The 19,034-nt window shown below is 41.0% G+C and overlaps 2 protein-coding genes across 5 annotated transcripts in view; one reads left to right on the forward strand and one right to left on the reverse strand.

Moving 5' to 3' along the window:
* The window catches only part of POLG2 (DNA polymerase gamma 2, accessory subunit), a 39,793-nt gene extending 31,355 nt beyond the window's left edge, over positions 1–8,438 (forward strand). For all 3 annotated transcript variants that reach the window (XM_077853770.1, XM_077853773.1, XM_077853775.1), the window contains one exon: positions 6,810–8,438. Coding sequence is in view for 1 of the 3 variants with exons in the window: in XM_077853775.1 (XP_077709901.1) it covers positions 6,810–6,885 (76 nt within the window). In the remaining 2 variants the exon portion in view is untranslated. The remainder of the gene's footprint in view (positions 1–6,809) is intronic.
* Positions 38–15,550, reverse strand: MILR1 (mast cell immunoglobulin like receptor 1). 2 transcript variants are annotated; one of them, XM_077853777.1, is made up of 8 exons: positions 15,299–15,545; positions 11,016–11,291; positions 5,365–5,652; positions 3,735–3,845; positions 1,429–1,518; positions 857–913; positions 660–728; positions 38–224 (listed from the first exon to the last, which is right to left on the reverse strand). In XM_077853777.1, the coding sequence occupies exons 1-8, from the start codon at positions 15,381–15,383 to the stop codon at positions 172–174; spliced, it is 1,029 nt and encodes a 342-aa protein (XP_077709903.1). In that variant the 5' UTR covers positions 15,384–15,545; the 3' UTR covers positions 38–171. The 2 variants fall into 2 exon arrangements, with proteins under 2 accessions (XP_077709903.1, XP_077709904.1); XM_077853778.1 differs by lacking the exon at positions 11,016–11,291 and having other exon boundaries at positions 15,299–15,550.
* Positions 15,551–19,034: the final 3,484 nt, after the last annotated feature.

The raw sequence follows: 19,034 nt of genomic DNA on the forward strand, positions 1-19,034 counted from the left end.
GGATTGGATGTACACAAATAGGCCAAAGGAATAGTGCTAATCATGAAAAATAGTAATTCATTTTAGGTCACCAGTGAGGTATTTTTAAGTATTGATCACATTTGCTTCATGTAAATCAGCTTTATAAAAAGGATCTAACACTGAGATGTATCTTATTTCACAACTTAGATTTCACAAGATGAGATCAGAATAAAGATAGCCAGTTTTATGGTCGTTACAGGCTTCTGAAATATAAAAGAGAAAATAATTCAGTAAAATTAGAACATATATCCATAGAGACTCTAAAAGCACCCTCTCCTCCCCCAAAAACCCCTCATTTTAGTAGCGGGATGGTCTGACAGAACCATGTATTAAGTGTTTTTTCCTGTACTATAAAAATAAATTATTCTTGAAAATGGTTTAAAGTACCCCTGCATCCTTCCTTCTCTTTGGATTTTTTATATGATACTCTCAGTGTCACATTCTTCCCTACTCCCTACCCACCCATCTCTTGATGAGATTTGTTAGGAGCTGTGGTATTGGTTGCTATTGGTTTTCTGGGGGTGTGCATGACGTCCCCATCTACCCCATCCTTGGGCATCTAAAGCCCCAGAGTATGGTGGCCTTACAAAGACTGTGGTCTCATTTTGATACTATCTCTTTCCCAAACTGTGGCTCACCATGAACTCTTGGTGCCACCTCCTGGAACATGGGAGTAGCATAATGGATCTCCTGGGGGTGTCTGATTCCTGGGGTGAAAGATAAAGAACAGAGTTATTGGTCCTATAATCTGAATCTCTGATCACTTGGGGATAGTGGTTTAGCCAGCCACCCTCAAAATGATGTGCAACCTCTGGACTTAGCAGGGAACACTGACCTTCTTGGGCTGTGGGAACACACTGCCGTGGTTCCAAGCCTGGCACAGGTTCCTGACCTGTAAAATGGGAACAACATAAATTAGGACTTAGTGGTGTTTGCATAGACAAGGCAGGCAAATTGCTTAGCACCATGGAACAGGGCCAGCCCTCAGGCAGTGTTGGGCTTGTTCTTATTGTTACCAAGACCTTGAGTCTATTTACCATAAAGCAGTGTATGATGCCTGCATGAAGAGGGCAGAGGCTCTGGAATACAGTGTGGACCATTCCAAACTGACATTAAAAAAAATCTCCAAGGTATGTTGTTAAATGAAAAAAAATCAAGGCATAGAATGATCTGCTAACCCTTTGTTTAGTTGCTAGCATCCACATAGAGTATCTATGGGAGATATTTTAAAAACTGGTTGGTTGCCCCTGTAAAGTGGGATTGACGTCGGGTGGTGAGGGAAAGACATTGTATTCTGTTCCTTTTCATTTTTTTTAACCCATGTATCTGTACAACCTTAAATAAAAAAGACAAAAACCTGAAACCAACCAACCAAACCAATCAAAATACCCAATAAAGTTCTCTTACCTGCTTGATTTGCACAGATATTTGCATATATTCCAACTTCCATGGCCGTATTTCCATTGTCTCTGGGTGCCTTATCTCTCATAGCTTTTCCTACATTAATTGATGCATAATTATTAAATTAAACCAATTCAGCCACATTTTTCTCATTTCCTCTGCTAAGGAGCAGAATCCCCCAAAGACATGAAACAAAGAATCACTTGCTCCAATAGCCTACACTGCTGTCTATTGAAGGAAAACCATGGACTCAGAAAGGAATCCATAGCACCCACTCCTCCAAGCCAGAAGCCCATCTGATTTAATTTCTTGGGTCTGCAAGGAACATCCTCTTATCAGATTACACTTGAGGTGGCCAGAGACACATTTTCTTTCCTTCACTGAAAAGAACAGCCTATAAAAAGCTTTGTAATATCTGCAAGACATCATAAATTACCCAGCTGAGTTCTATTTAGCCCTGGCCAGTAATCAAGAATACTAATTCTGCTTTTGCAAGACTTTTTGTAGGAAGGAAAGATAGGTTTTTAAAAATGTATAAAGTGTATACATTTTGACATCTATTTTCAAGTTTTATGTCAACTGAGTTTCTGACTTCAGGCACAGGAGGCTAACAAGTATCACTTGGTTCTCACCCTAGTTGTGACAGTGTCTCCCCATTCTACAGGTCAGAATGCTGAGGCTCAGGTAAGTGAAGGAGCCTGCCTGACGCCCCTCAGCTCACTGCTGGGTGCTGGTGCTTAGACACACTGTTCTTTGTGCGTATCTTGATATTCGTCTATTACTTCCATGCCAAATGAAAAGGCCATTTTTAAAAGATTTATTTATTTATTTATTTATGACAGAGAGAGAGAGAAGCAGAGACACAGGAGGAGGGAGAAGCAAGCTCCATGCCGGGAGCCTGACGTGGGACTCGATCCCGGGACTCCAGGATTGTGACCTGGGCCAAAGGCAGGCACTAAACTGCTGAGCCACCCAGGGATCCCCCGAAAAGGCCATTTTGAAATTTTAAGTAGAAGTGGTCATAAGAGGTGAATATAGCGAGAAACAGTGACTGGGGCTTGATGCAGGACTGAAGGTGAGGCATAGAGCAATAAAACTCTTGTTGAGCTTCCTCAGAGTGGCAGAGCTAGGATGCTGACAAATACAAGGCAAAAAGCTCTTGCCTTTGCGCAGCTGGCAGTCAGAACCCACTACCTTATTTGCAGGGCCCAGTGCACAGCAAGAATGCAGGGCCTCTTGTTAAAAAATTATGAAGATCTCTGCACCCATGTTCGTAGCAGCAGTATTCACAGCAGCCAAAAGGTGGAAGCAACCCAAGGGCCCATTGACAGATGAATGGATAAACTTAGTGTATATATTTATCTGTATCTACATATCTGTCGTTAACGGAATATTCTTCAGCTTGAGAAATGATGGAGATTTTGACAGATGCACAACATGGATGAATCTCCAGGACATTTCTGCTGAGTGAGATGAGCCAGTCACAAAAGGAGAGATATCGTATGAGCCCATTGTACGAGGTCCCCAGAGTAGCCAAATTCATAGAGACAGAAAGGAGGGTGGTGGTTGCCAGGGGCTGGGACGGTGGGGGGCTCAATGGGGAGAGCTTAATGGGGACAAAGTTTCAGTTTTGCAAGATGAGAAAAGTTCTGTGCATGGATGATGGCGATGACAATGCACTTAATGCCATGAAACTGTATACTTAACAATGGTTAAGATGGCAAATTTTATTGGTATGTATATTTTAAAATTTAAAAAATAATTTAGGGCAGTCTGGGTGGCTCAGTGGTTTAGAGCCGCCTTCAGCCCAGGGCCTGATCCTGAGACCTGGAATCGAGTCCCGTGTCGGCTCCCTGCATGGAGCCTGCTTCTCCCTCTGCCCGTGTCTCTGCCTCTCACTCTCTCTGTCTCTCATGAATAAATAAATAAACAAAATCTTAAAAAATAATAAATAAATAATTTTAAAAAGAGTAAAAAAAAAAAAAAGGATTCAGAATTTCAAGACAATGACAACAGAGAATGAAACCTAGTATAGGGCTCTTCTTAGTGAGGGCCCCCTGTGTGACCACAAAGGTCACATACCTCCAAGTGATCTAAACAAGAAGGGCTTCCACCAGAGAAGTGAGAACCAGCCTAGGCGTGAGCTGTGCAGGAAGTCTGCTTCATTTACCTTCCCCCTTTGCATCATTTCCTTCGTTCTTTGTTTTCCTTGTATCCAATGTTGTATTTCCTTTCCCTTCCTCTTCATCTTCTCTCCTGCTTTCTGTACCCAACATCATGGCAAATAATGAGAAAGCCACTAAAGAACTTACTTGCTTTGTACTTTGGTCGTATCCAAAATGCCAGAATTGGGATTATTATGATTACCACCAGCAATAACCCTGGAAGTAGTAGCTGCAGGCAGAAAGGACAGCTGTATCCACCTAGAAGAAGATGGCATTCACTGGTCACCACACAGCTTTCTTTTCCAATGACAATGAGCTATGGAATGTTCTGGAAAAGGTGACTACCACTGTCTTTGAAGCTAGCTAATGTACTGTGCACCCCGGTCCCCAGATTCCTATAGGCAGCTGCAACTCTTGAGAGTTAAATTGTGAGTCAGTGAAGTTCTGGAAGTCATGACCAAGTACATCTTCCACAAGGAGTCATACAAGGAAGAGAAAAACAGCGGAGTATTTGACAGACTGATTCCTGGTGGCATCGTTAGGGTCATAAGGCTCAGAACAGTCACTTATTTATTGGGCAAAGCCCTGAGTCATTCTGACATAGTTTATGTTGCCTAAATAGCCACCATTCATTATTAACTGCACACCGGTCACTGTGTTAGGTACTTTCCATGCATTGCCTAATTTATCTCCTTGATACTACTCTCATTTTACAAATGAGTAAAGTAAGGCTCAGGGGGGTTAAATGACTTTCCTACAGTCACACAGCTAGTAAGTGGAAGGGCTGTGATTGTAGGCAAAAGCTTGATTCTGGGGCCTGAGTTCAACAGGCTGCCTCATTTGTTAGAACTTACTGATCGCCAGGGCATGGGCTCTATTCTTCAGAAGATAAGGGTGGGTGAAGTGTCCAAACCCAAGCATGCCTACTGCTTTAGCTAACCTCTTTTTTGTTCTATCCTTCTACCTCAACAAGTGTCCTTTCGTAAGGCCCTTCTTATGCAGCCTAGAGGTCTCACGTGCACATGGACCCTCTAGGCTGTATGTACAAATGTTGTCCATGCCCCCCCCACAAACAGCCCCTTTACTTGGGTCCAGGGATGCTCACTTCCTTTCTGTAGTACAACCTTGGGAGGATAAGCTGGGAATGAGACTTGTGTAGGCCCTGGAAGGGGGTTCTGATCTGATTGGGTGGGAAATTCAGGTCCAGGTACCCAGCATATGGTTTAGGAAAGTGGGACAAGGTCCAGGTGGGGACATGAGAATATGCTGGACTCCTCAGCCTATGGGAAGATGCATGGCCAAGAAGCACCAGAGCAATGCCCTCTAAAACACAGGACTAGGACAGGAGCCCTTCTCACCCCAAGGGTGGTCCTGGCGGTCTACACTCACCAACCCTTAGCAGTGGGCGGTAAACAGTCAAGCAGGCAAGCAGAGGTGTTAGAAATCAACGGAAAAGCAAGAGAGAATCAAATCCCGGCAACTCTGAGAGAAATGTGAATTCTGATATGATTGCTTAGAACCTGGCCAGTGGAAGATCAAGCAGGAAGCACGGTCAAGTGGGGAAGTCTCCATACAAGATCCCCTTCTGACCTAGTTTCTAGGCTTGTCTTCTTCCTTTTCATGGCAGAAAGAAACCCCCAATCAGAGTTGGTGTAGAACCTCCCAAAAGAAAGGAATTTGGATGCAGATGGCCAGCAAGGAAAGAGGGATGGGAGGAGTAGCTGCAGTTTCTGGAAGCAAATCCAGATCCTGTGGAAAGAGCTCCCATAGCCCTTACCTGTTTGGGGATTGATGAGGATTGGCTGACTGTATCTTGTGTGATCAGGCAACTCGTTTTTAGCTTTGCACCTATACTCCTCCATTTCTCCAGCACTGTTCTTGGTTACGTTGAATTCAGCAGGCTCCCTTACATACTTGGGAATAGCTGGTGATATGGCAATATTTTTCTCAAAGAAAGTATAAGTGATGGGCAGAGAGCCATTGAAGGAGATACAACGTAGTGTTATATGTCGGTCTGTTTCTATTTTAACAACATTAACGTTCAGCACTGGTGTGATCACTGGGTCTAGAAAAATGAAAGTGTGTGTTAAAGGGATAAGCAAATTGGATTCACTCACGCAGTCCACAAAATGGATTGAACCCCTGTTCTGTTCCCGACTGTGGACCCAAAGATGAATGACACCCCTTCTTGAAAAGTCAAGAAGCTGGCATCCCGGTGAGAAAGACTGATGATATGTGGTTAGCTCCACTCAGTGTGGCACAAGCCAGGTGCTGAGAATGCCAGAGGGTGGAGGCTGTCTCTCTGCTTTGAGGAATCAGAGCACAAACTTGTCTTTCATCAGAAGTCTCAATCTGTTGCTGAGAATGAGTATAGTTTTTTCAAAGATCTAGTTCCAAGTATGAAGTTGAGAGGTGCTTTTATTTCTAATCTTTATAAGGCTACAGTGGGTTTTTTAAATCAAATCTAAAAATATCATCTCTTCTAACTATATTTTTATTTATAGAATTCATCTCTACAGTTATCTTTTACTTCTTCCCACAAGCAGGAAGTAACCCTGGTAAATAGGTTCAAGGGAACTTTTCAGAAGGCAGTCTTTGGGTCTGCTAGACTCTGTCAAATCATATCCTATTTTGCGGGAGAACCCAGCTATATTATTTACTTTATAATTCATTAATAGGGACACCTGGGTGGCTCAGTTGGTTAAACCTCTGCCTTCGGCTCAGATCATGATCCTGGGGTTCTGGGATCGAGGCCCATGTTAGGCTCCCTGTTCAATGGGGACTCTGCTTCTCCCTCTCCCTCTGCCCGCCCCCCCACTTCTGTGCTTTCTCTCTCTCACTCATTCTCTCTCAAATAAAAAAATATATATATTTTATTAATAAAGCAGTATTATAGGAAAGGAAGGATAATTGTTGAGTATCCATCATGTACCAGGCTTGCTATTCACATTACCTCATTTCACATCACAACTGTACTACAAGGAAGGTAGTACCATGCCCATTCCACCAGTGAATGAACTGTGATTCAGAGGTTAAGAAATTAGTCCAAGGTCACTCAGCTAGTAAACAGCAGATCCAGTTGGCTTGGGCCAACTCCCAAGCAGATTTTTTCTTTAAACAATATCAGGTTGGCACAGAAACAATGAAATACAGGGACCAAAGTATAAGTAAAATCAAAGAAAATAATTTAGAATCTCCTTATTCCATCCCTCCCTTGAGCAGGAATCCCTGGGGCAGCATCCTTGACAGAGCAGTACCTGGCAACAGTGGCCTCAGAGAACAACTTTGGGAACAGTGATGGTGGCCTTGGAACGCAACTTGGGGAAGAGCACCAACAGCACCAATAATTCATTCTTCCTATGGAACTGAAGTCTACATCCCGTAATTTTCAGGAAAGAGCAGTTGAAACATACTTGAGGAAACATGGACTCTTCTCTGAGATGACATGATCCAAACTAGACCAAGGATTGATATCTCAATTGACTGGAAAAATGTAAACTTTCCTGAGAGTTTGTAAAAGGACTGGCCAAGGGGATCATAGCATCATAGTGATTGGAGTAAGAGAGTTGCTACTCTTCACTAAACCAGTTATATTTTTACAAATTTCAAGGAATCCGTGAAGACTCATTCAGCTGTCACCTTTCCCAGAAGACCTTTCCTAAATCCTCTAGGCTGAAGTACTTCCTCTTCTGCTTCCCATCCTTTTATTATCTGATCCACTTGGATGTCTATGGTCCTCTCAAATGTAACCTGTTTGAAACTGAACTCTAGCTAATCTGCTAATTACTGAAAAATCAATAGGTAGATAAACATATACTAAAATCCAATTGTTTAAAAAATGTTTTTATTCACATATTCATTCATTCATCCATCCATCCATTCACTTATTTTACTATGGTAAGAAGAGTTAACATGAGATCTACTTTCTTAAATTTTTAAGTGCTCAATACAGTGTTATTAACTATGTACAGCAAAATGTTGTACCGCAAGATCTGGAGAACTTACTCATATTGCATACCCAAAACCTTATACCCATTAAACAATTTTCATTTTCCCCAACTCCTCGTTCTTCCAGTTTTCCCCATCTCAGTAAATGCACCACTTCCCATCGGCTGATCATATTAGATATCTGGAAGTCATTCTTGATTCCTTCTTCACCTTCACTAACCTGTGAACCCAAATCAAATCTAATAATCTAACAAGTCCTACAGTTTCTTCCTCCAAAATACACTTTGAATCCACTTACATCTCCATTGTCCATCCTCACCATTGTTTGTCTCCTGGATGACTGCAAAAGCCTCTCAACCAATCCCCAACTCCTACTCTTGCCCTGCCTCACCTAGAATGGAATAACTTTGAAGACGATAAACTGGGTGCCAGGCCCTGACTTGTTCCCTTCCCTCTCCCTTCTCACCTGAGGTCACACTCCCCTCATCTGATTTTCAGCCATACCAGCCTCCTTTTTTAGGTCCATCCCAATCAGCCAAGATCTTTCCCAAGTTGGAACCCTTGCACAGGCTATTGTCCTTTGACTAGAGCCCTCTTTCCCTGTTTCTTCACATGGCTAATTCCTTCTCATTCTTCAGGACTCTAGTTAAATGTCATCCCTTTGTAAAGCCATCCCTAACTACCCTATCTAAGTAGATTGCTTCACCGTCCTCTGCTTCTCTTCATCACTGTGCCATTTTACTTTTCCTTCATAACAATCACCATAGTTTGTGATTACGAATTTGTTTGGGTACTTGGGTTTTGTATCTCCCCAACTAGACTGGAAGCTCCACCAGGGCAGAAATTAATGTATATCCCAGAGCTTGGCACATTTGAGATATCATTAAATATTTGATGAGTGAATCAATGATTAATGAATTTGTGTTCATGGTTTATATCCCTATTGAGTTGGGGACAAGAACATGTCTTAGGCATCATTGAAACCCCAGCAACGCCCAACAAATTACTTGCATCTGGGTAAGCACTCAATAGATATCTACTAATCTGATCTAAATGAAGAGAAAACAGTTTTATAATCCATCAAAACAGTTCGGGCAACCCAGGTGGCTCAGTGGTTTAGTGCCGCCTTCAGTCCAAGGCCTGATCCTGGAGACCCAGAATCGAGTCCCATGTCAGGCTCCCTGCATGGAGCCTGCTTCTCCCTCTATCTGTGTCTCTGCCTCTCACTCTCTGTCTCTCGTGAATAAATAAATACAATCTTAAAAAAAAAAAAAAGTTCTACAGGACAGTGCGATTACTGTAACAAATTGCAGGAAATGTGTGCATTTACTTGGAAGGCAGGATGTGGGACAATTTTATACATATCTGTGGGACAGAAGCTCAGGAAATGAAGACTTGAGGTTTATTAATCAGCTAATTTGAAGCTTCAGCCATCAAGTTCATAAGTCATCTAAAATAAGCCCTGTAAGGGTTTATTCCTTGCCGAAGTGTAGGCCCCTGTTATTCAAATGGAGGAAACCCACACCAGTGGTGGGATTTGCCATCCTTTCTCATGCTGAATCTCAGTAATTTGAAGGGCATTTGGATGCTTTCCCTGCAAAGTGAGTGACTACTCTCCTCACCCCATTCTGCACACAATAGACTGAGACTCAATCAGAGTTAAAACCAATGTTAGCATTGTACTGCCTATCTTCTCAATTCATATTTAACAATTGAGGACTGGTGGTATATCAAAGGTGTAATGAAAGGGAATAACCAAAGTTTCACAGGAAGCTGATGGTACACAGGTTCCCCCATGCTCATCCCATTTCTCTTTCTGCAACACCACTGCCCAGTCCGGTCTGGTGGCCTACACTGACCACCAGAGAATATTATCAGCTGGGGGACTGCCCTCACATTATGCACAACATCCCAAGACCATGTTTACAGGTGTTTTCTCCCCTCTTCGCACTTCTTTTACAATATGGCTTCTATTCAGTTTGTGTTCAAAACTGTCCTATGATGGTTGGTTTTAACTTGGATCTCCTAAAGCCGTGTGCAGAAATTTGCATGTAATCTCATGAATGTTTCTCAGGGAAAGTACCCATCACTATCATTGATTATTAAGATGGTTATAACCTAATAAGCTAAAAAGCATTGAGCTAGAGCAGTGATGTCCAATAGAGCTTTTTGTAATGATGGAAATGTTCTGTCTGCATTGTCTAATATGGCTGGCTGTATTGAATACTTGAAATAAGACTAATAAGACTAAGAAGTGAGCTTTTTATTTCATTTAATTTTAATTAATTTGGATTTAAATGTAATTAACCACATGTGGCTAGTGGTCTAGCCACTAGTGCTTGAGAATGCAGACCTAAAGATCACTCAAGGATTTGATCAGTAAGTCAGAGCTCCTATGTTTAGAAACCTCCAGGTACAAGTCACACATATTAGCTGGAAACCCTCTCTCCTTCTCCCAGGAATCCATTATCAAGGTCATCTTTATAAATGAGACCATTAATGCTAGGTTGTGAGAGGCTTAGGGTGGAAAGATAGGAAAGAAAAATATAGCAGTTATAAGATGTGCTGGCTGATGCGGTACCCGATGGATGGTCACTGTAAAGGGGAGAAGGTGGGAAAGACCTGGGGCTTTGAAGGCCCTTGCCACAGTGTCCAGTACTGATTCTAAGACTTCCTGAATCTTCAGAGAAAAAGTAATTTTTGCCTACATGATGGGAATCCTAGAGTAAAACATCTAGAAAAGATCTCAACAATTTCCCAAATTGTTCAGATAAGACTTTTGGTCTAAGGCAATCAGGCTATTATTATCTGAAATAGCTAGAAGTCTTTGGAAGAGGTATGAGGGATTGCCAAGATGTCATTCCCCCAATTACAAGCCATTGCATTTGGCCACTCTACCCACTATCCTCCATTCAGCTGAATACAGCATATCTCTGCAAGCCTGGAAGACACAAGCTGAGCAGTTGGTCACATGATCCCAGCTTAAATGAGAGTACTTGCTTCAGTACAACAACCCCAGCTACAGAGGGCTCAGTGAAGATCCTGCCTTGATTTGTAGACCTGTACAAGATCAGCAAATATCTATCCCAATTTCAAACTCACTCCCAGGACCTCACTCTTAGGAGCTCTGTTTGAAAGTGGGCCCCTCTTCTTCTGGTATTATGTTTTCAAAACTGACAAGGGTAGGAAAATAAAACCCAAAGCTTATTCAGGAAGGAAAATTGGATCGAACATTTAATGTTTCATGTTAAGTCTGGCAATGCTGACTCTATGTATTATTGTTTAGATAAATCTTCTATTAATCATTTAAAAGTAGTCTTTAGAAGAGAAAGTAAAATAGAATTATTAAGAATAATGATCTCAGTGACATACTTTCCAGGCTCTTGAGTGAGTATTTGTAGGGGAGCAGAGAGACCATTGTAGAACAGGAAAGAATCCGGTAAATCACAGGGATCCCCCAAGAATGAGTGCTCTACTTACCAACAAATATGAAGTTGAACTCACGACTGTACTTGCTAATTGAACAGTTAGAAATTTGAGCTTTGCATTTGTAGGGGCCCAACTCATGGGCTTCTGAGATGCTTAGGTTAAAAATCATGGGTTCACCTTTTCCATTCTGGGTTCTCAGGTGTTTCTCATTCCGAAACAAAAAATAAGTGATCTCTAGTGATTTGTTCTGATTGGAACAAATTAGTGATACATTTTGACCTCTCCTTACTGCTTTTGTTTCTGAGTCCAAACTTGGAGAAAGGAGTTCTGGAAAACAGTAACACAAGAAAAAGTCTTTGTTAATGTCCCTTAATAACTAACTGGTGATCCAGCCACATTTTGTGGGTCAAGGTGGTAGAGACACTGGTCTCTACCTTGCCTGTACAGCTAGGCTTACGAGTGTGTGAGGAAGCCTTGGCAAATACCAGAGCTCCTCCCAGTGATGCATGGGGGGCCCTGACAAGCTCTCTCATGCTTGTCACCTCTTCTGCCAGTGAGAACTTGAAGTGGACACTCTGATTTTTTTTCTTTCTTTTTTAAAATTTAAATTCCAGTTAGTTGGGGTACCTGGGTGGCTCAGTTGGTTAAGTGTCTGCCTCTGGCTCAGGTCATGATCCTACGGTCCTGGGATCAAGCCACACGTCAGGCTCCCTGCTCAGGGGGGAGCCTGCTTCTCTTTCTCCCCACCCTCTCTCATACACATGCACTTGTTCTCTCAAATAAATAAGTAAAAATTTTTTTAAATTCCAGTTAATTGACACATTACTTTCAGATGTACAATTTAGTGAAGTGCGCTCTTTTAACACTTGCTATTCTGACTTAGAAATATTAATTGATGGTTCATATCTCTAAAAGATAAGGACTTTTTTGACGTAAACATAACAGTACTATTATCCCACTAAAAATTAATAACACTTTTAAAATATCATCAAACATCTAGTTAGTGTTCAAATTTCCCTAATTGTCTGCTGTTGTCATTGTTTTGGATTCAAAATGACCCACTGTAATTAGTTGATATATTTCTTACGTCTGTTTTTTTAACATTTTATTTATTTATTCATGAGAGGTACACAGAGAGAGGCAGAGACACAGGCAGAGGGAGAGGCAGGCTCCATGCAGGGAACCCGATGTGGGACTCCATCCCGGGACTCCAGGATCATGCCCTGCGCCAAAGGCAGTCGGTCCACAACTGAGCCACCCAGGGGTCCCTTTTATTTTCTTTTTCTTACATCTTTTTAAATCTATAGACATTTCCATTTCTCTTTTCTTTTTCTCCCCCTGCAATTTATTTGTTGAAAATGGCAAGCTGTTTGTTCTATAGCATTTTCCACGATCTGGATTTTGTTGATCACAATGCCATGGTATCCTTTACCATGTTCCTCTGTCCCCTGCCCAAAGGCTTAATAAAATCCAGATTAGCTTTTATTTAGCAAGAATGCATGGTGGTAGAGTGTACTTCCATTAGGAGGTATATAATGTCTGATCATCTCTCTTTTTGTTTCTTAGTTGGCTTTGACAATAATCACTTGGAAGCATTATTTCATTAGAGGTTGCAAAATGGTTTTAGACTAATTCTATCCCTCTTTTTTCATTTATTATCTGAAATAATTCTATAAAGAGAAGCTTGCCCCATCAACTTTTTGGTTATACTGAGATATGATTTACATAGAAAAGGCAGGATAAATGCTTGGATCACTCCATTTATTGACCAGTTCTGAAAATAATGAGTTGGTGTCTTAGCATCTTGTAACAGTGGGATGTTCTTCTTTCATTATTGTTATTTTTTGTTTAAGAATCATTATAAACTCATAGTTTAAACATATTTAATGTATTTCAATCCATTGCAATTATTATTTTTATTGTGCCATTTTTTGACCATGGGAAACAACTCTAAACCAACTCCTGAGACCTTTTTTTGCTTTGTTTTTGCTCGTTTTAAGATTTTATTTATTTATTTGAGAAGGAAGAGAGCATGAGCGAGCAGGGGGAGAAGCAGAGGGTTTGTTTGTTTTTAAGTAGGCTCTATGCTCAATGTGGTGCTCAACTCACCACCCCTGAGATCAAGAGTCCTATGCTCTACCAACTGAGCCAACCAGGCACCCCTCCTGAGCCCTTTTGACACTACCCAGTAGTCTTTGAGTGCTTGTGTATTTGTATTTTATTATTTTAAAATGCCAAGGGAAAAATAACACTCATCAGAAAAACTAATGTAAAAAGAATAAAATTAGTAAAGAATTAAGAGAATATTAGAAAATAGGGATGCCTGGATGGCTCAGTGGTTGAGTATCTGCCTTTAGCCCAGGGCATGATTCCGGGATCTTGAATAGAGTCCCACATCGGGCTCCTTGCAGGGAGCCTGCTTCTCCCTCTGCCTGTGTCTCTGCCTCTCTCTGTGTGTCTCTCATGAGTAAATAAATAAAATCTTAAAATAAAAAGTTATTATATCATCTGAGGGGAAAAGTTCTTCCAAGTAAGGCACAAAAATTTAAAGGCACAACAAAAACATTGAAAAACTGACTAAAATATAAAGTTTCCCTATGGCAAAATTAAGACAAGTGACAGCCTAAAAAGAAATACTTAACACATAAATGAAAGTGAAGGATTCTTTTTATACATGTAAGTCAATGGCAAATGAATAAGAAAAAGACAAATAAATGGATAAATAATATGAATAGGTAATTCCCAGAAGAATGAATGCAGAGAGCCATTAAATATGTGAGGGCCAAGGGATGACTTGGGTGGAGAAGGGGCTTAAGCCCCTCAGAAATGCCATGGATACCTCCCTTTCCACTAACATTTTTTCAGTGTTACATAACTTAGCTTCAAGACACAGTCTCCTCTCTTCCATTTCCTCTCTGTGGAACTGAGTGTTCATGACTAATAAACATGAAAAAGATGCTCAACCTCACAAGTAATGAGACAACTACAAATTACAACGACACTGAGATACTGGTCTTTATTCATCAGATTGGGACACATTTACAAATGGATTGTCTCTGCTGTTGGAGAGGCATGGGAAACACTTGCTTATGTGAGTAGTCATGGTGACGGGTTCAGAGTGTTGGGAGGGCAACCTAGCAATTCAGATGTACATGGCCTTTGACCTGGCAATTTCACCTCTAGGATTTTAATCTCCAGAGATGCTCTCATCCTCTCATGAGTCCGCAAAGGATGTTTTGTACGATGATGTTTATTGCAGTGTTGTTTACATTACAAAGAAAAAAATGGAACAATCAGTAAGGGGGATGGTTACATCAACTATGGCTGAGTCATATTACCAAGCACCATGAAAAAGGAGCCAAGTCTACATCTACTGCTTACAAGGATGTCTGTGATTATTGTTATCTAAAAAAAGGACAAGTCATGAAGGGTTTGTTTACTATGGTACTGAACAGAGAATGAATGACTGTTAATAGTGGTTGCTTCTGGAAGTGGAAGAGAACTGTAGGGTATCACAGCACTTTCATATTTCGTATAGTAACAACAACCTGGCCTAGCATTTATTGACGGCTCACCATACACCAAACACTGTACTGAGGGACATGGCTTGTCTCACTCAGTCCTGACAAGAACCCTCCCCTAGGTGCTTTTATTTTCCCAACATCACAAAGGAAAGAGATTAAGTGGTTGCATCATGCACCCAGGCTTCCTGCTGGAAAATGGTAGAACCAGGGTTAGGACCATGACCCTGGCTGGTCTAGCTCTATGATGATAAACTGCCTCTCAGTATATATTTTTATTTTGTTGCTTGAATTATTTTACAATGATTACGTGTTGATTTTCTACATTAAAAGAAACAACAACAGCAGGGACACCTGGCTGGTTCAGTTGGTTAACCTTGACAACTCTTGATTTTGGCTCAGGTCATGATCTCCAGGTTCTGGGATGGAGCCCCACATCCGGCTCTGTGCTCCAGTGGGGAGTCTACTTGAGATTTTCTCTCTCCCTCTCCTTCTGCCCCCTCCCTGTTCACACACACACTCTCTCTAAAATACATAAATAAATCTTTAAAAAACAACCTAGAAAGAAAGAAAAATATTTCTTTGTAAAAACAATCTCAATATTTATTTTCAAATCTCAGGAAAGAGGCTTCAACTCCCTGCTTCACATCTCATCATTTTAAACTGTAGGTTTTTGAGAAGACTTGACTCTGGTTGCTCATCTAAAAGCATAGAAAGACTTATTCATGAACAGTCGTGTTGAAAGTTGACCATCCCCACTGTGTCGGTGAAAATGGTTTCCGTAAAAGAGAGAAGGAAGTAAATGAAACTTACTGTTTATTCCTCTTGTCTCACAATCCAGAGCAGCTTTTTGAAGTGAAAGAGAGAAAAGGAACGCGAGAAAACTCCTTTTCCACATCACGTTGGTTTGGAGATGCAAGCTTCAAAATGGTAAATAAGCCTTACATGTGGGAGAAGAAAAGAAGCCCCAAAAGAACAGTTTATTCAAATGACTCCACATTCTGTCAGAAGAAATCAGAGAGGGGGGCAAAGGAGGCGTGGTGGCCCCAGGGTGGTGAGTCATTCAGGGACTTCCTCTTTTTTGGCCAAGTTAAAGAAATTAGAGTTGCTGGGACAAGCTTAAAACAATATGACTGGGTGGTTTGACCAACCTGTGTTCCCTCAATGAGTTCTTATACAAAAAGAGAGAGATGTGATAGGTTGCCCTAACTCTGGCTGTCTGGAAAGCTGGACAGTGGGAAGAAGAAGGAAAAATTTGACTGTGATATTGTCTTTGTGAATCAGATGTCTCTGATCATCTCTCTCTGGATTCGGCCTATATCAAAAAGAATTTAGTGGAAGTTTGGTTTAGTTTTGGGAAGCAAATACTGACTGTCTGGAGTAGATATACACAAACAAGGCATCAGAAATGCCTGTTACATGCCGATTCCTAGGCCCCACTCCACACTTAATAGAGATAAAACCAGGGGCTCTGAATTATAAGAAGGGCCTAGCAGTATCAGAGTCTCTACATCACAATCCAGAGGGGCTTGTGATTCACTTCTACTCAATCTAGAATTCCCCTGGCTCTGTGATATGTATGCAGAAGTAAAGCCACATATTCCAGTGTCACCAGTCTGAAGTGGAAAATGGAAAGTGTTGAGGGGCTTCCCAAGTGGAAGGAGCTATGACCTAGCCAGGTCACTTTGGTAATGATTTCTGTTGGCCTACCCTATAGGTCTTGCACTTTCCTGTGGACAGCTATCCTCTCTGCGGAGAAGCCAATTCCCTGCCCAGGTACATATTCTTCTGGGACATTGTCCAAACTCCTGTATTCACTCACAGAATTACTCCTTGCTTGGGCTCTCTAGATCTCATCCTCTGGAGGTCAGTCATTCTAGGTCCATACCTGGCCACCGCTGGGGGACTGAGCAAAGCCACGGTCTGCCACTCGGCCACCACTGTCTAGAGGCAAATCATTGGGTAACTATTAGTGCCTAGAAGGCCTTTCTTCCCTTCTGACAGTAAAGGTTACTGTTTCAGCACCTACTCTTCTAAAAAGCACAACCCTCAGTGATTGTCAGTGATTTTTCACATGAGAATATGATATTGGTGATAATTTCTCTCACTAAAGAGTGGGAGGGAAAGAACCTCACAAGTTGAATCTCCGGGGGAGTGATCCTTAATATCAGAATTTTTGCCAGAGGAAATTGGAAGTTTTGTAGGCATTGCTGCTTTGCCACTTTCTCACCAACATCTTCTGCATCCTTGCCTGGGTAGGGCGGCGGGGCTAGCCCTGGGGAACTTTAATGCCCAGAAGGAACAAGGTGGGGGGTGATTAAGGGGGGACTTTCAGAAAAGCTGATGTGTCTGGGGCATTTTCCCCATGTGAAATTCAGCTGGGTCAGGAAATTTGCAGACCACAGCTTGGACACAAAGAGAGCAGAGAAAACCAGAGCAGAGGAAGTGCTACTTACAGCTGCCAGCAAACACTAGTTGCTAGGAGGGCTTTAGCGAGACACCAGAAAAAGAAAGTAATTTGTCGAAGGTTACAGAATAAATCAAGAGTGAAGTCTCAAATGGAAAAAAAAAGAAGTTTATCCATGGACCTGTTACGTTTACTAAGAATAAAGTTAGTTATATTCCTTTCTGTTGGCTAAGAGCTTTACACTGATAATCTCATTTAATCCTTATAAAATCTCTATGAGGTATGCAGAGGTATTAAAAATATTTAACAACCAAAAGACAAAACAAAACAAAACCCACACAAAAACAAAAAACAACAAAACAAAACAAAAAAACAACCAGCAGAATAATGTAAATACATAATTCAATTAACAGATCAAAAATTTTAAACTATATCCCACCACCACCCCTGTTTTATCTCTAAGTAAACTAAGCCATACACGTTTGTATGCAAATTGTTAATCAAATCATTCCCGTAATTTCCAAAATTTTGAACTGAACTTTTCCAACAAATTCCTTGAAATAGATGGCCATTGGATAACGTGTAGTCTCAAATAAATAGAGAATTTCTCTTCACATCAAGAATATTGTTCATGGCGTTAAATCTTCAACCCCTGGTAAGCAATAATAATTTTAAGTTTTAAAATATCCTAGCCCTAATCATGATTTTTGTAATTTTTTTAAATCCAATATTTCTATTATCTTATATTTCTAAATCACAAAAGTCATTTAATCCATTGGTGTAATATTTATCCTTCCGTAGAACTTTACAAATACCATTTGGTAAAGTAATGGGATTCAATAAATGTAAGTGACTTTAGAATTCATTTATTTTCACTTCTGCCCCCAGATAGCAAGTGCATTTTCATATAATAATTATTTTTAAAATACTGCACTTTTTCTCTTGGAATTGATTCTTTATTTTGTTTTGTTATGAGTGGTGTGCCATGTTTCTTCATTCTTCTAGTATCTTCTCCTTGTCTTTCATCAAATTCATCTTGTAAATCTAAAAGTAATATCTCTGTTAGAATATCATTAGGAATGAAGCTCCTCACAATGTCTCATTTTCCAAAGATTTTGCCATCTCCATTAAAATGAACATGCAAGGGACATGTGGTGTCCCTTGGGCGGCTCAGTGGTTGAGCATCTGCCTTCGGCTCAAGACATGATCCCGGAGTCCCAGGATCAAGTCCCCACATCGGGCTCCTTCCTTCTCCTTCTGCTTAAAGCTCTGCCTTCTCTCTGTGTTTCTCGTGAATAAATAAATAAAATCTTTAAAAAATTAATAAAATGAACATGCAAGACTCCATAATTTCAAAACTGTCTCTGATGCTATAGTGCTACCAGCCTCCACAGGGGCCAGGAGTCTTCCAAGTCTTCATGATGTTCATTCCCAAGTATTGAGATGATGTTTTTTTGATGAAAAGTGGTAAAAAACAAAGTTCATCAGGCACACAAGTTAAGTGATCAGTGTGATTCACATCTTTAATGACATCACCCAGAAATGACTCGGAAGAGTTAGACACCACTCACCTGCCCTGGGTTAGGTTTCTGAGCAACAGAGTGTGAGATAGGATTCATGTGTATGTGAATTGAGAGAGTGACAGATGGAAGTAGGGTAGGACAAGGGCTGCCACAGGGAGGGATGGGGTATGAGTTGTATCACTGGGTTTGATCCTTCTTTTGACAAGAGAGCTGGATTTTTACACCCCTGGCTCACAGGCATAGAACCAGCCAGGTGTCTGTCTAGACAGGCTGTCCTCTAGAGATAATGAGCCACTCTACCCAGTCTGGGTAGGGGAACTGGGCCTGCCCAACAGCCCATACCTACCACCAAACTAAAGAGTCAAGAGACACTTGACACATTCTAAAATCTTGGTCAGATTTGCCAGGTTTCCTCTGTATCCTGCTCTAATGCTCCTATGTTGTACAAAGTCCAGTAAAGTTTTCATGAAACAACCTTGAAATCGTATTTCTTAAGCACTGACAATAAAATCTGGATATAGAATTGTGGTTCCTTCCCCTTTAAGAGATGAACAAAACCAACAAACTACTTTCAAAATCTTGAATTTTACATTTTAAGAAATCTAAAAATATACATCAT

Source organism: Canis aureus, chromosome 16 (genome assembly GCF_053574225.1).
Source record: "Canis aureus isolate CA01 chromosome 16, VMU_Caureus_v.1.0, whole genome shotgun sequence".
NCBI classification, from domain to species: domain Eukaryota; kingdom Metazoa; phylum Chordata; class Mammalia; order Carnivora; family Canidae; genus Canis; species Canis aureus.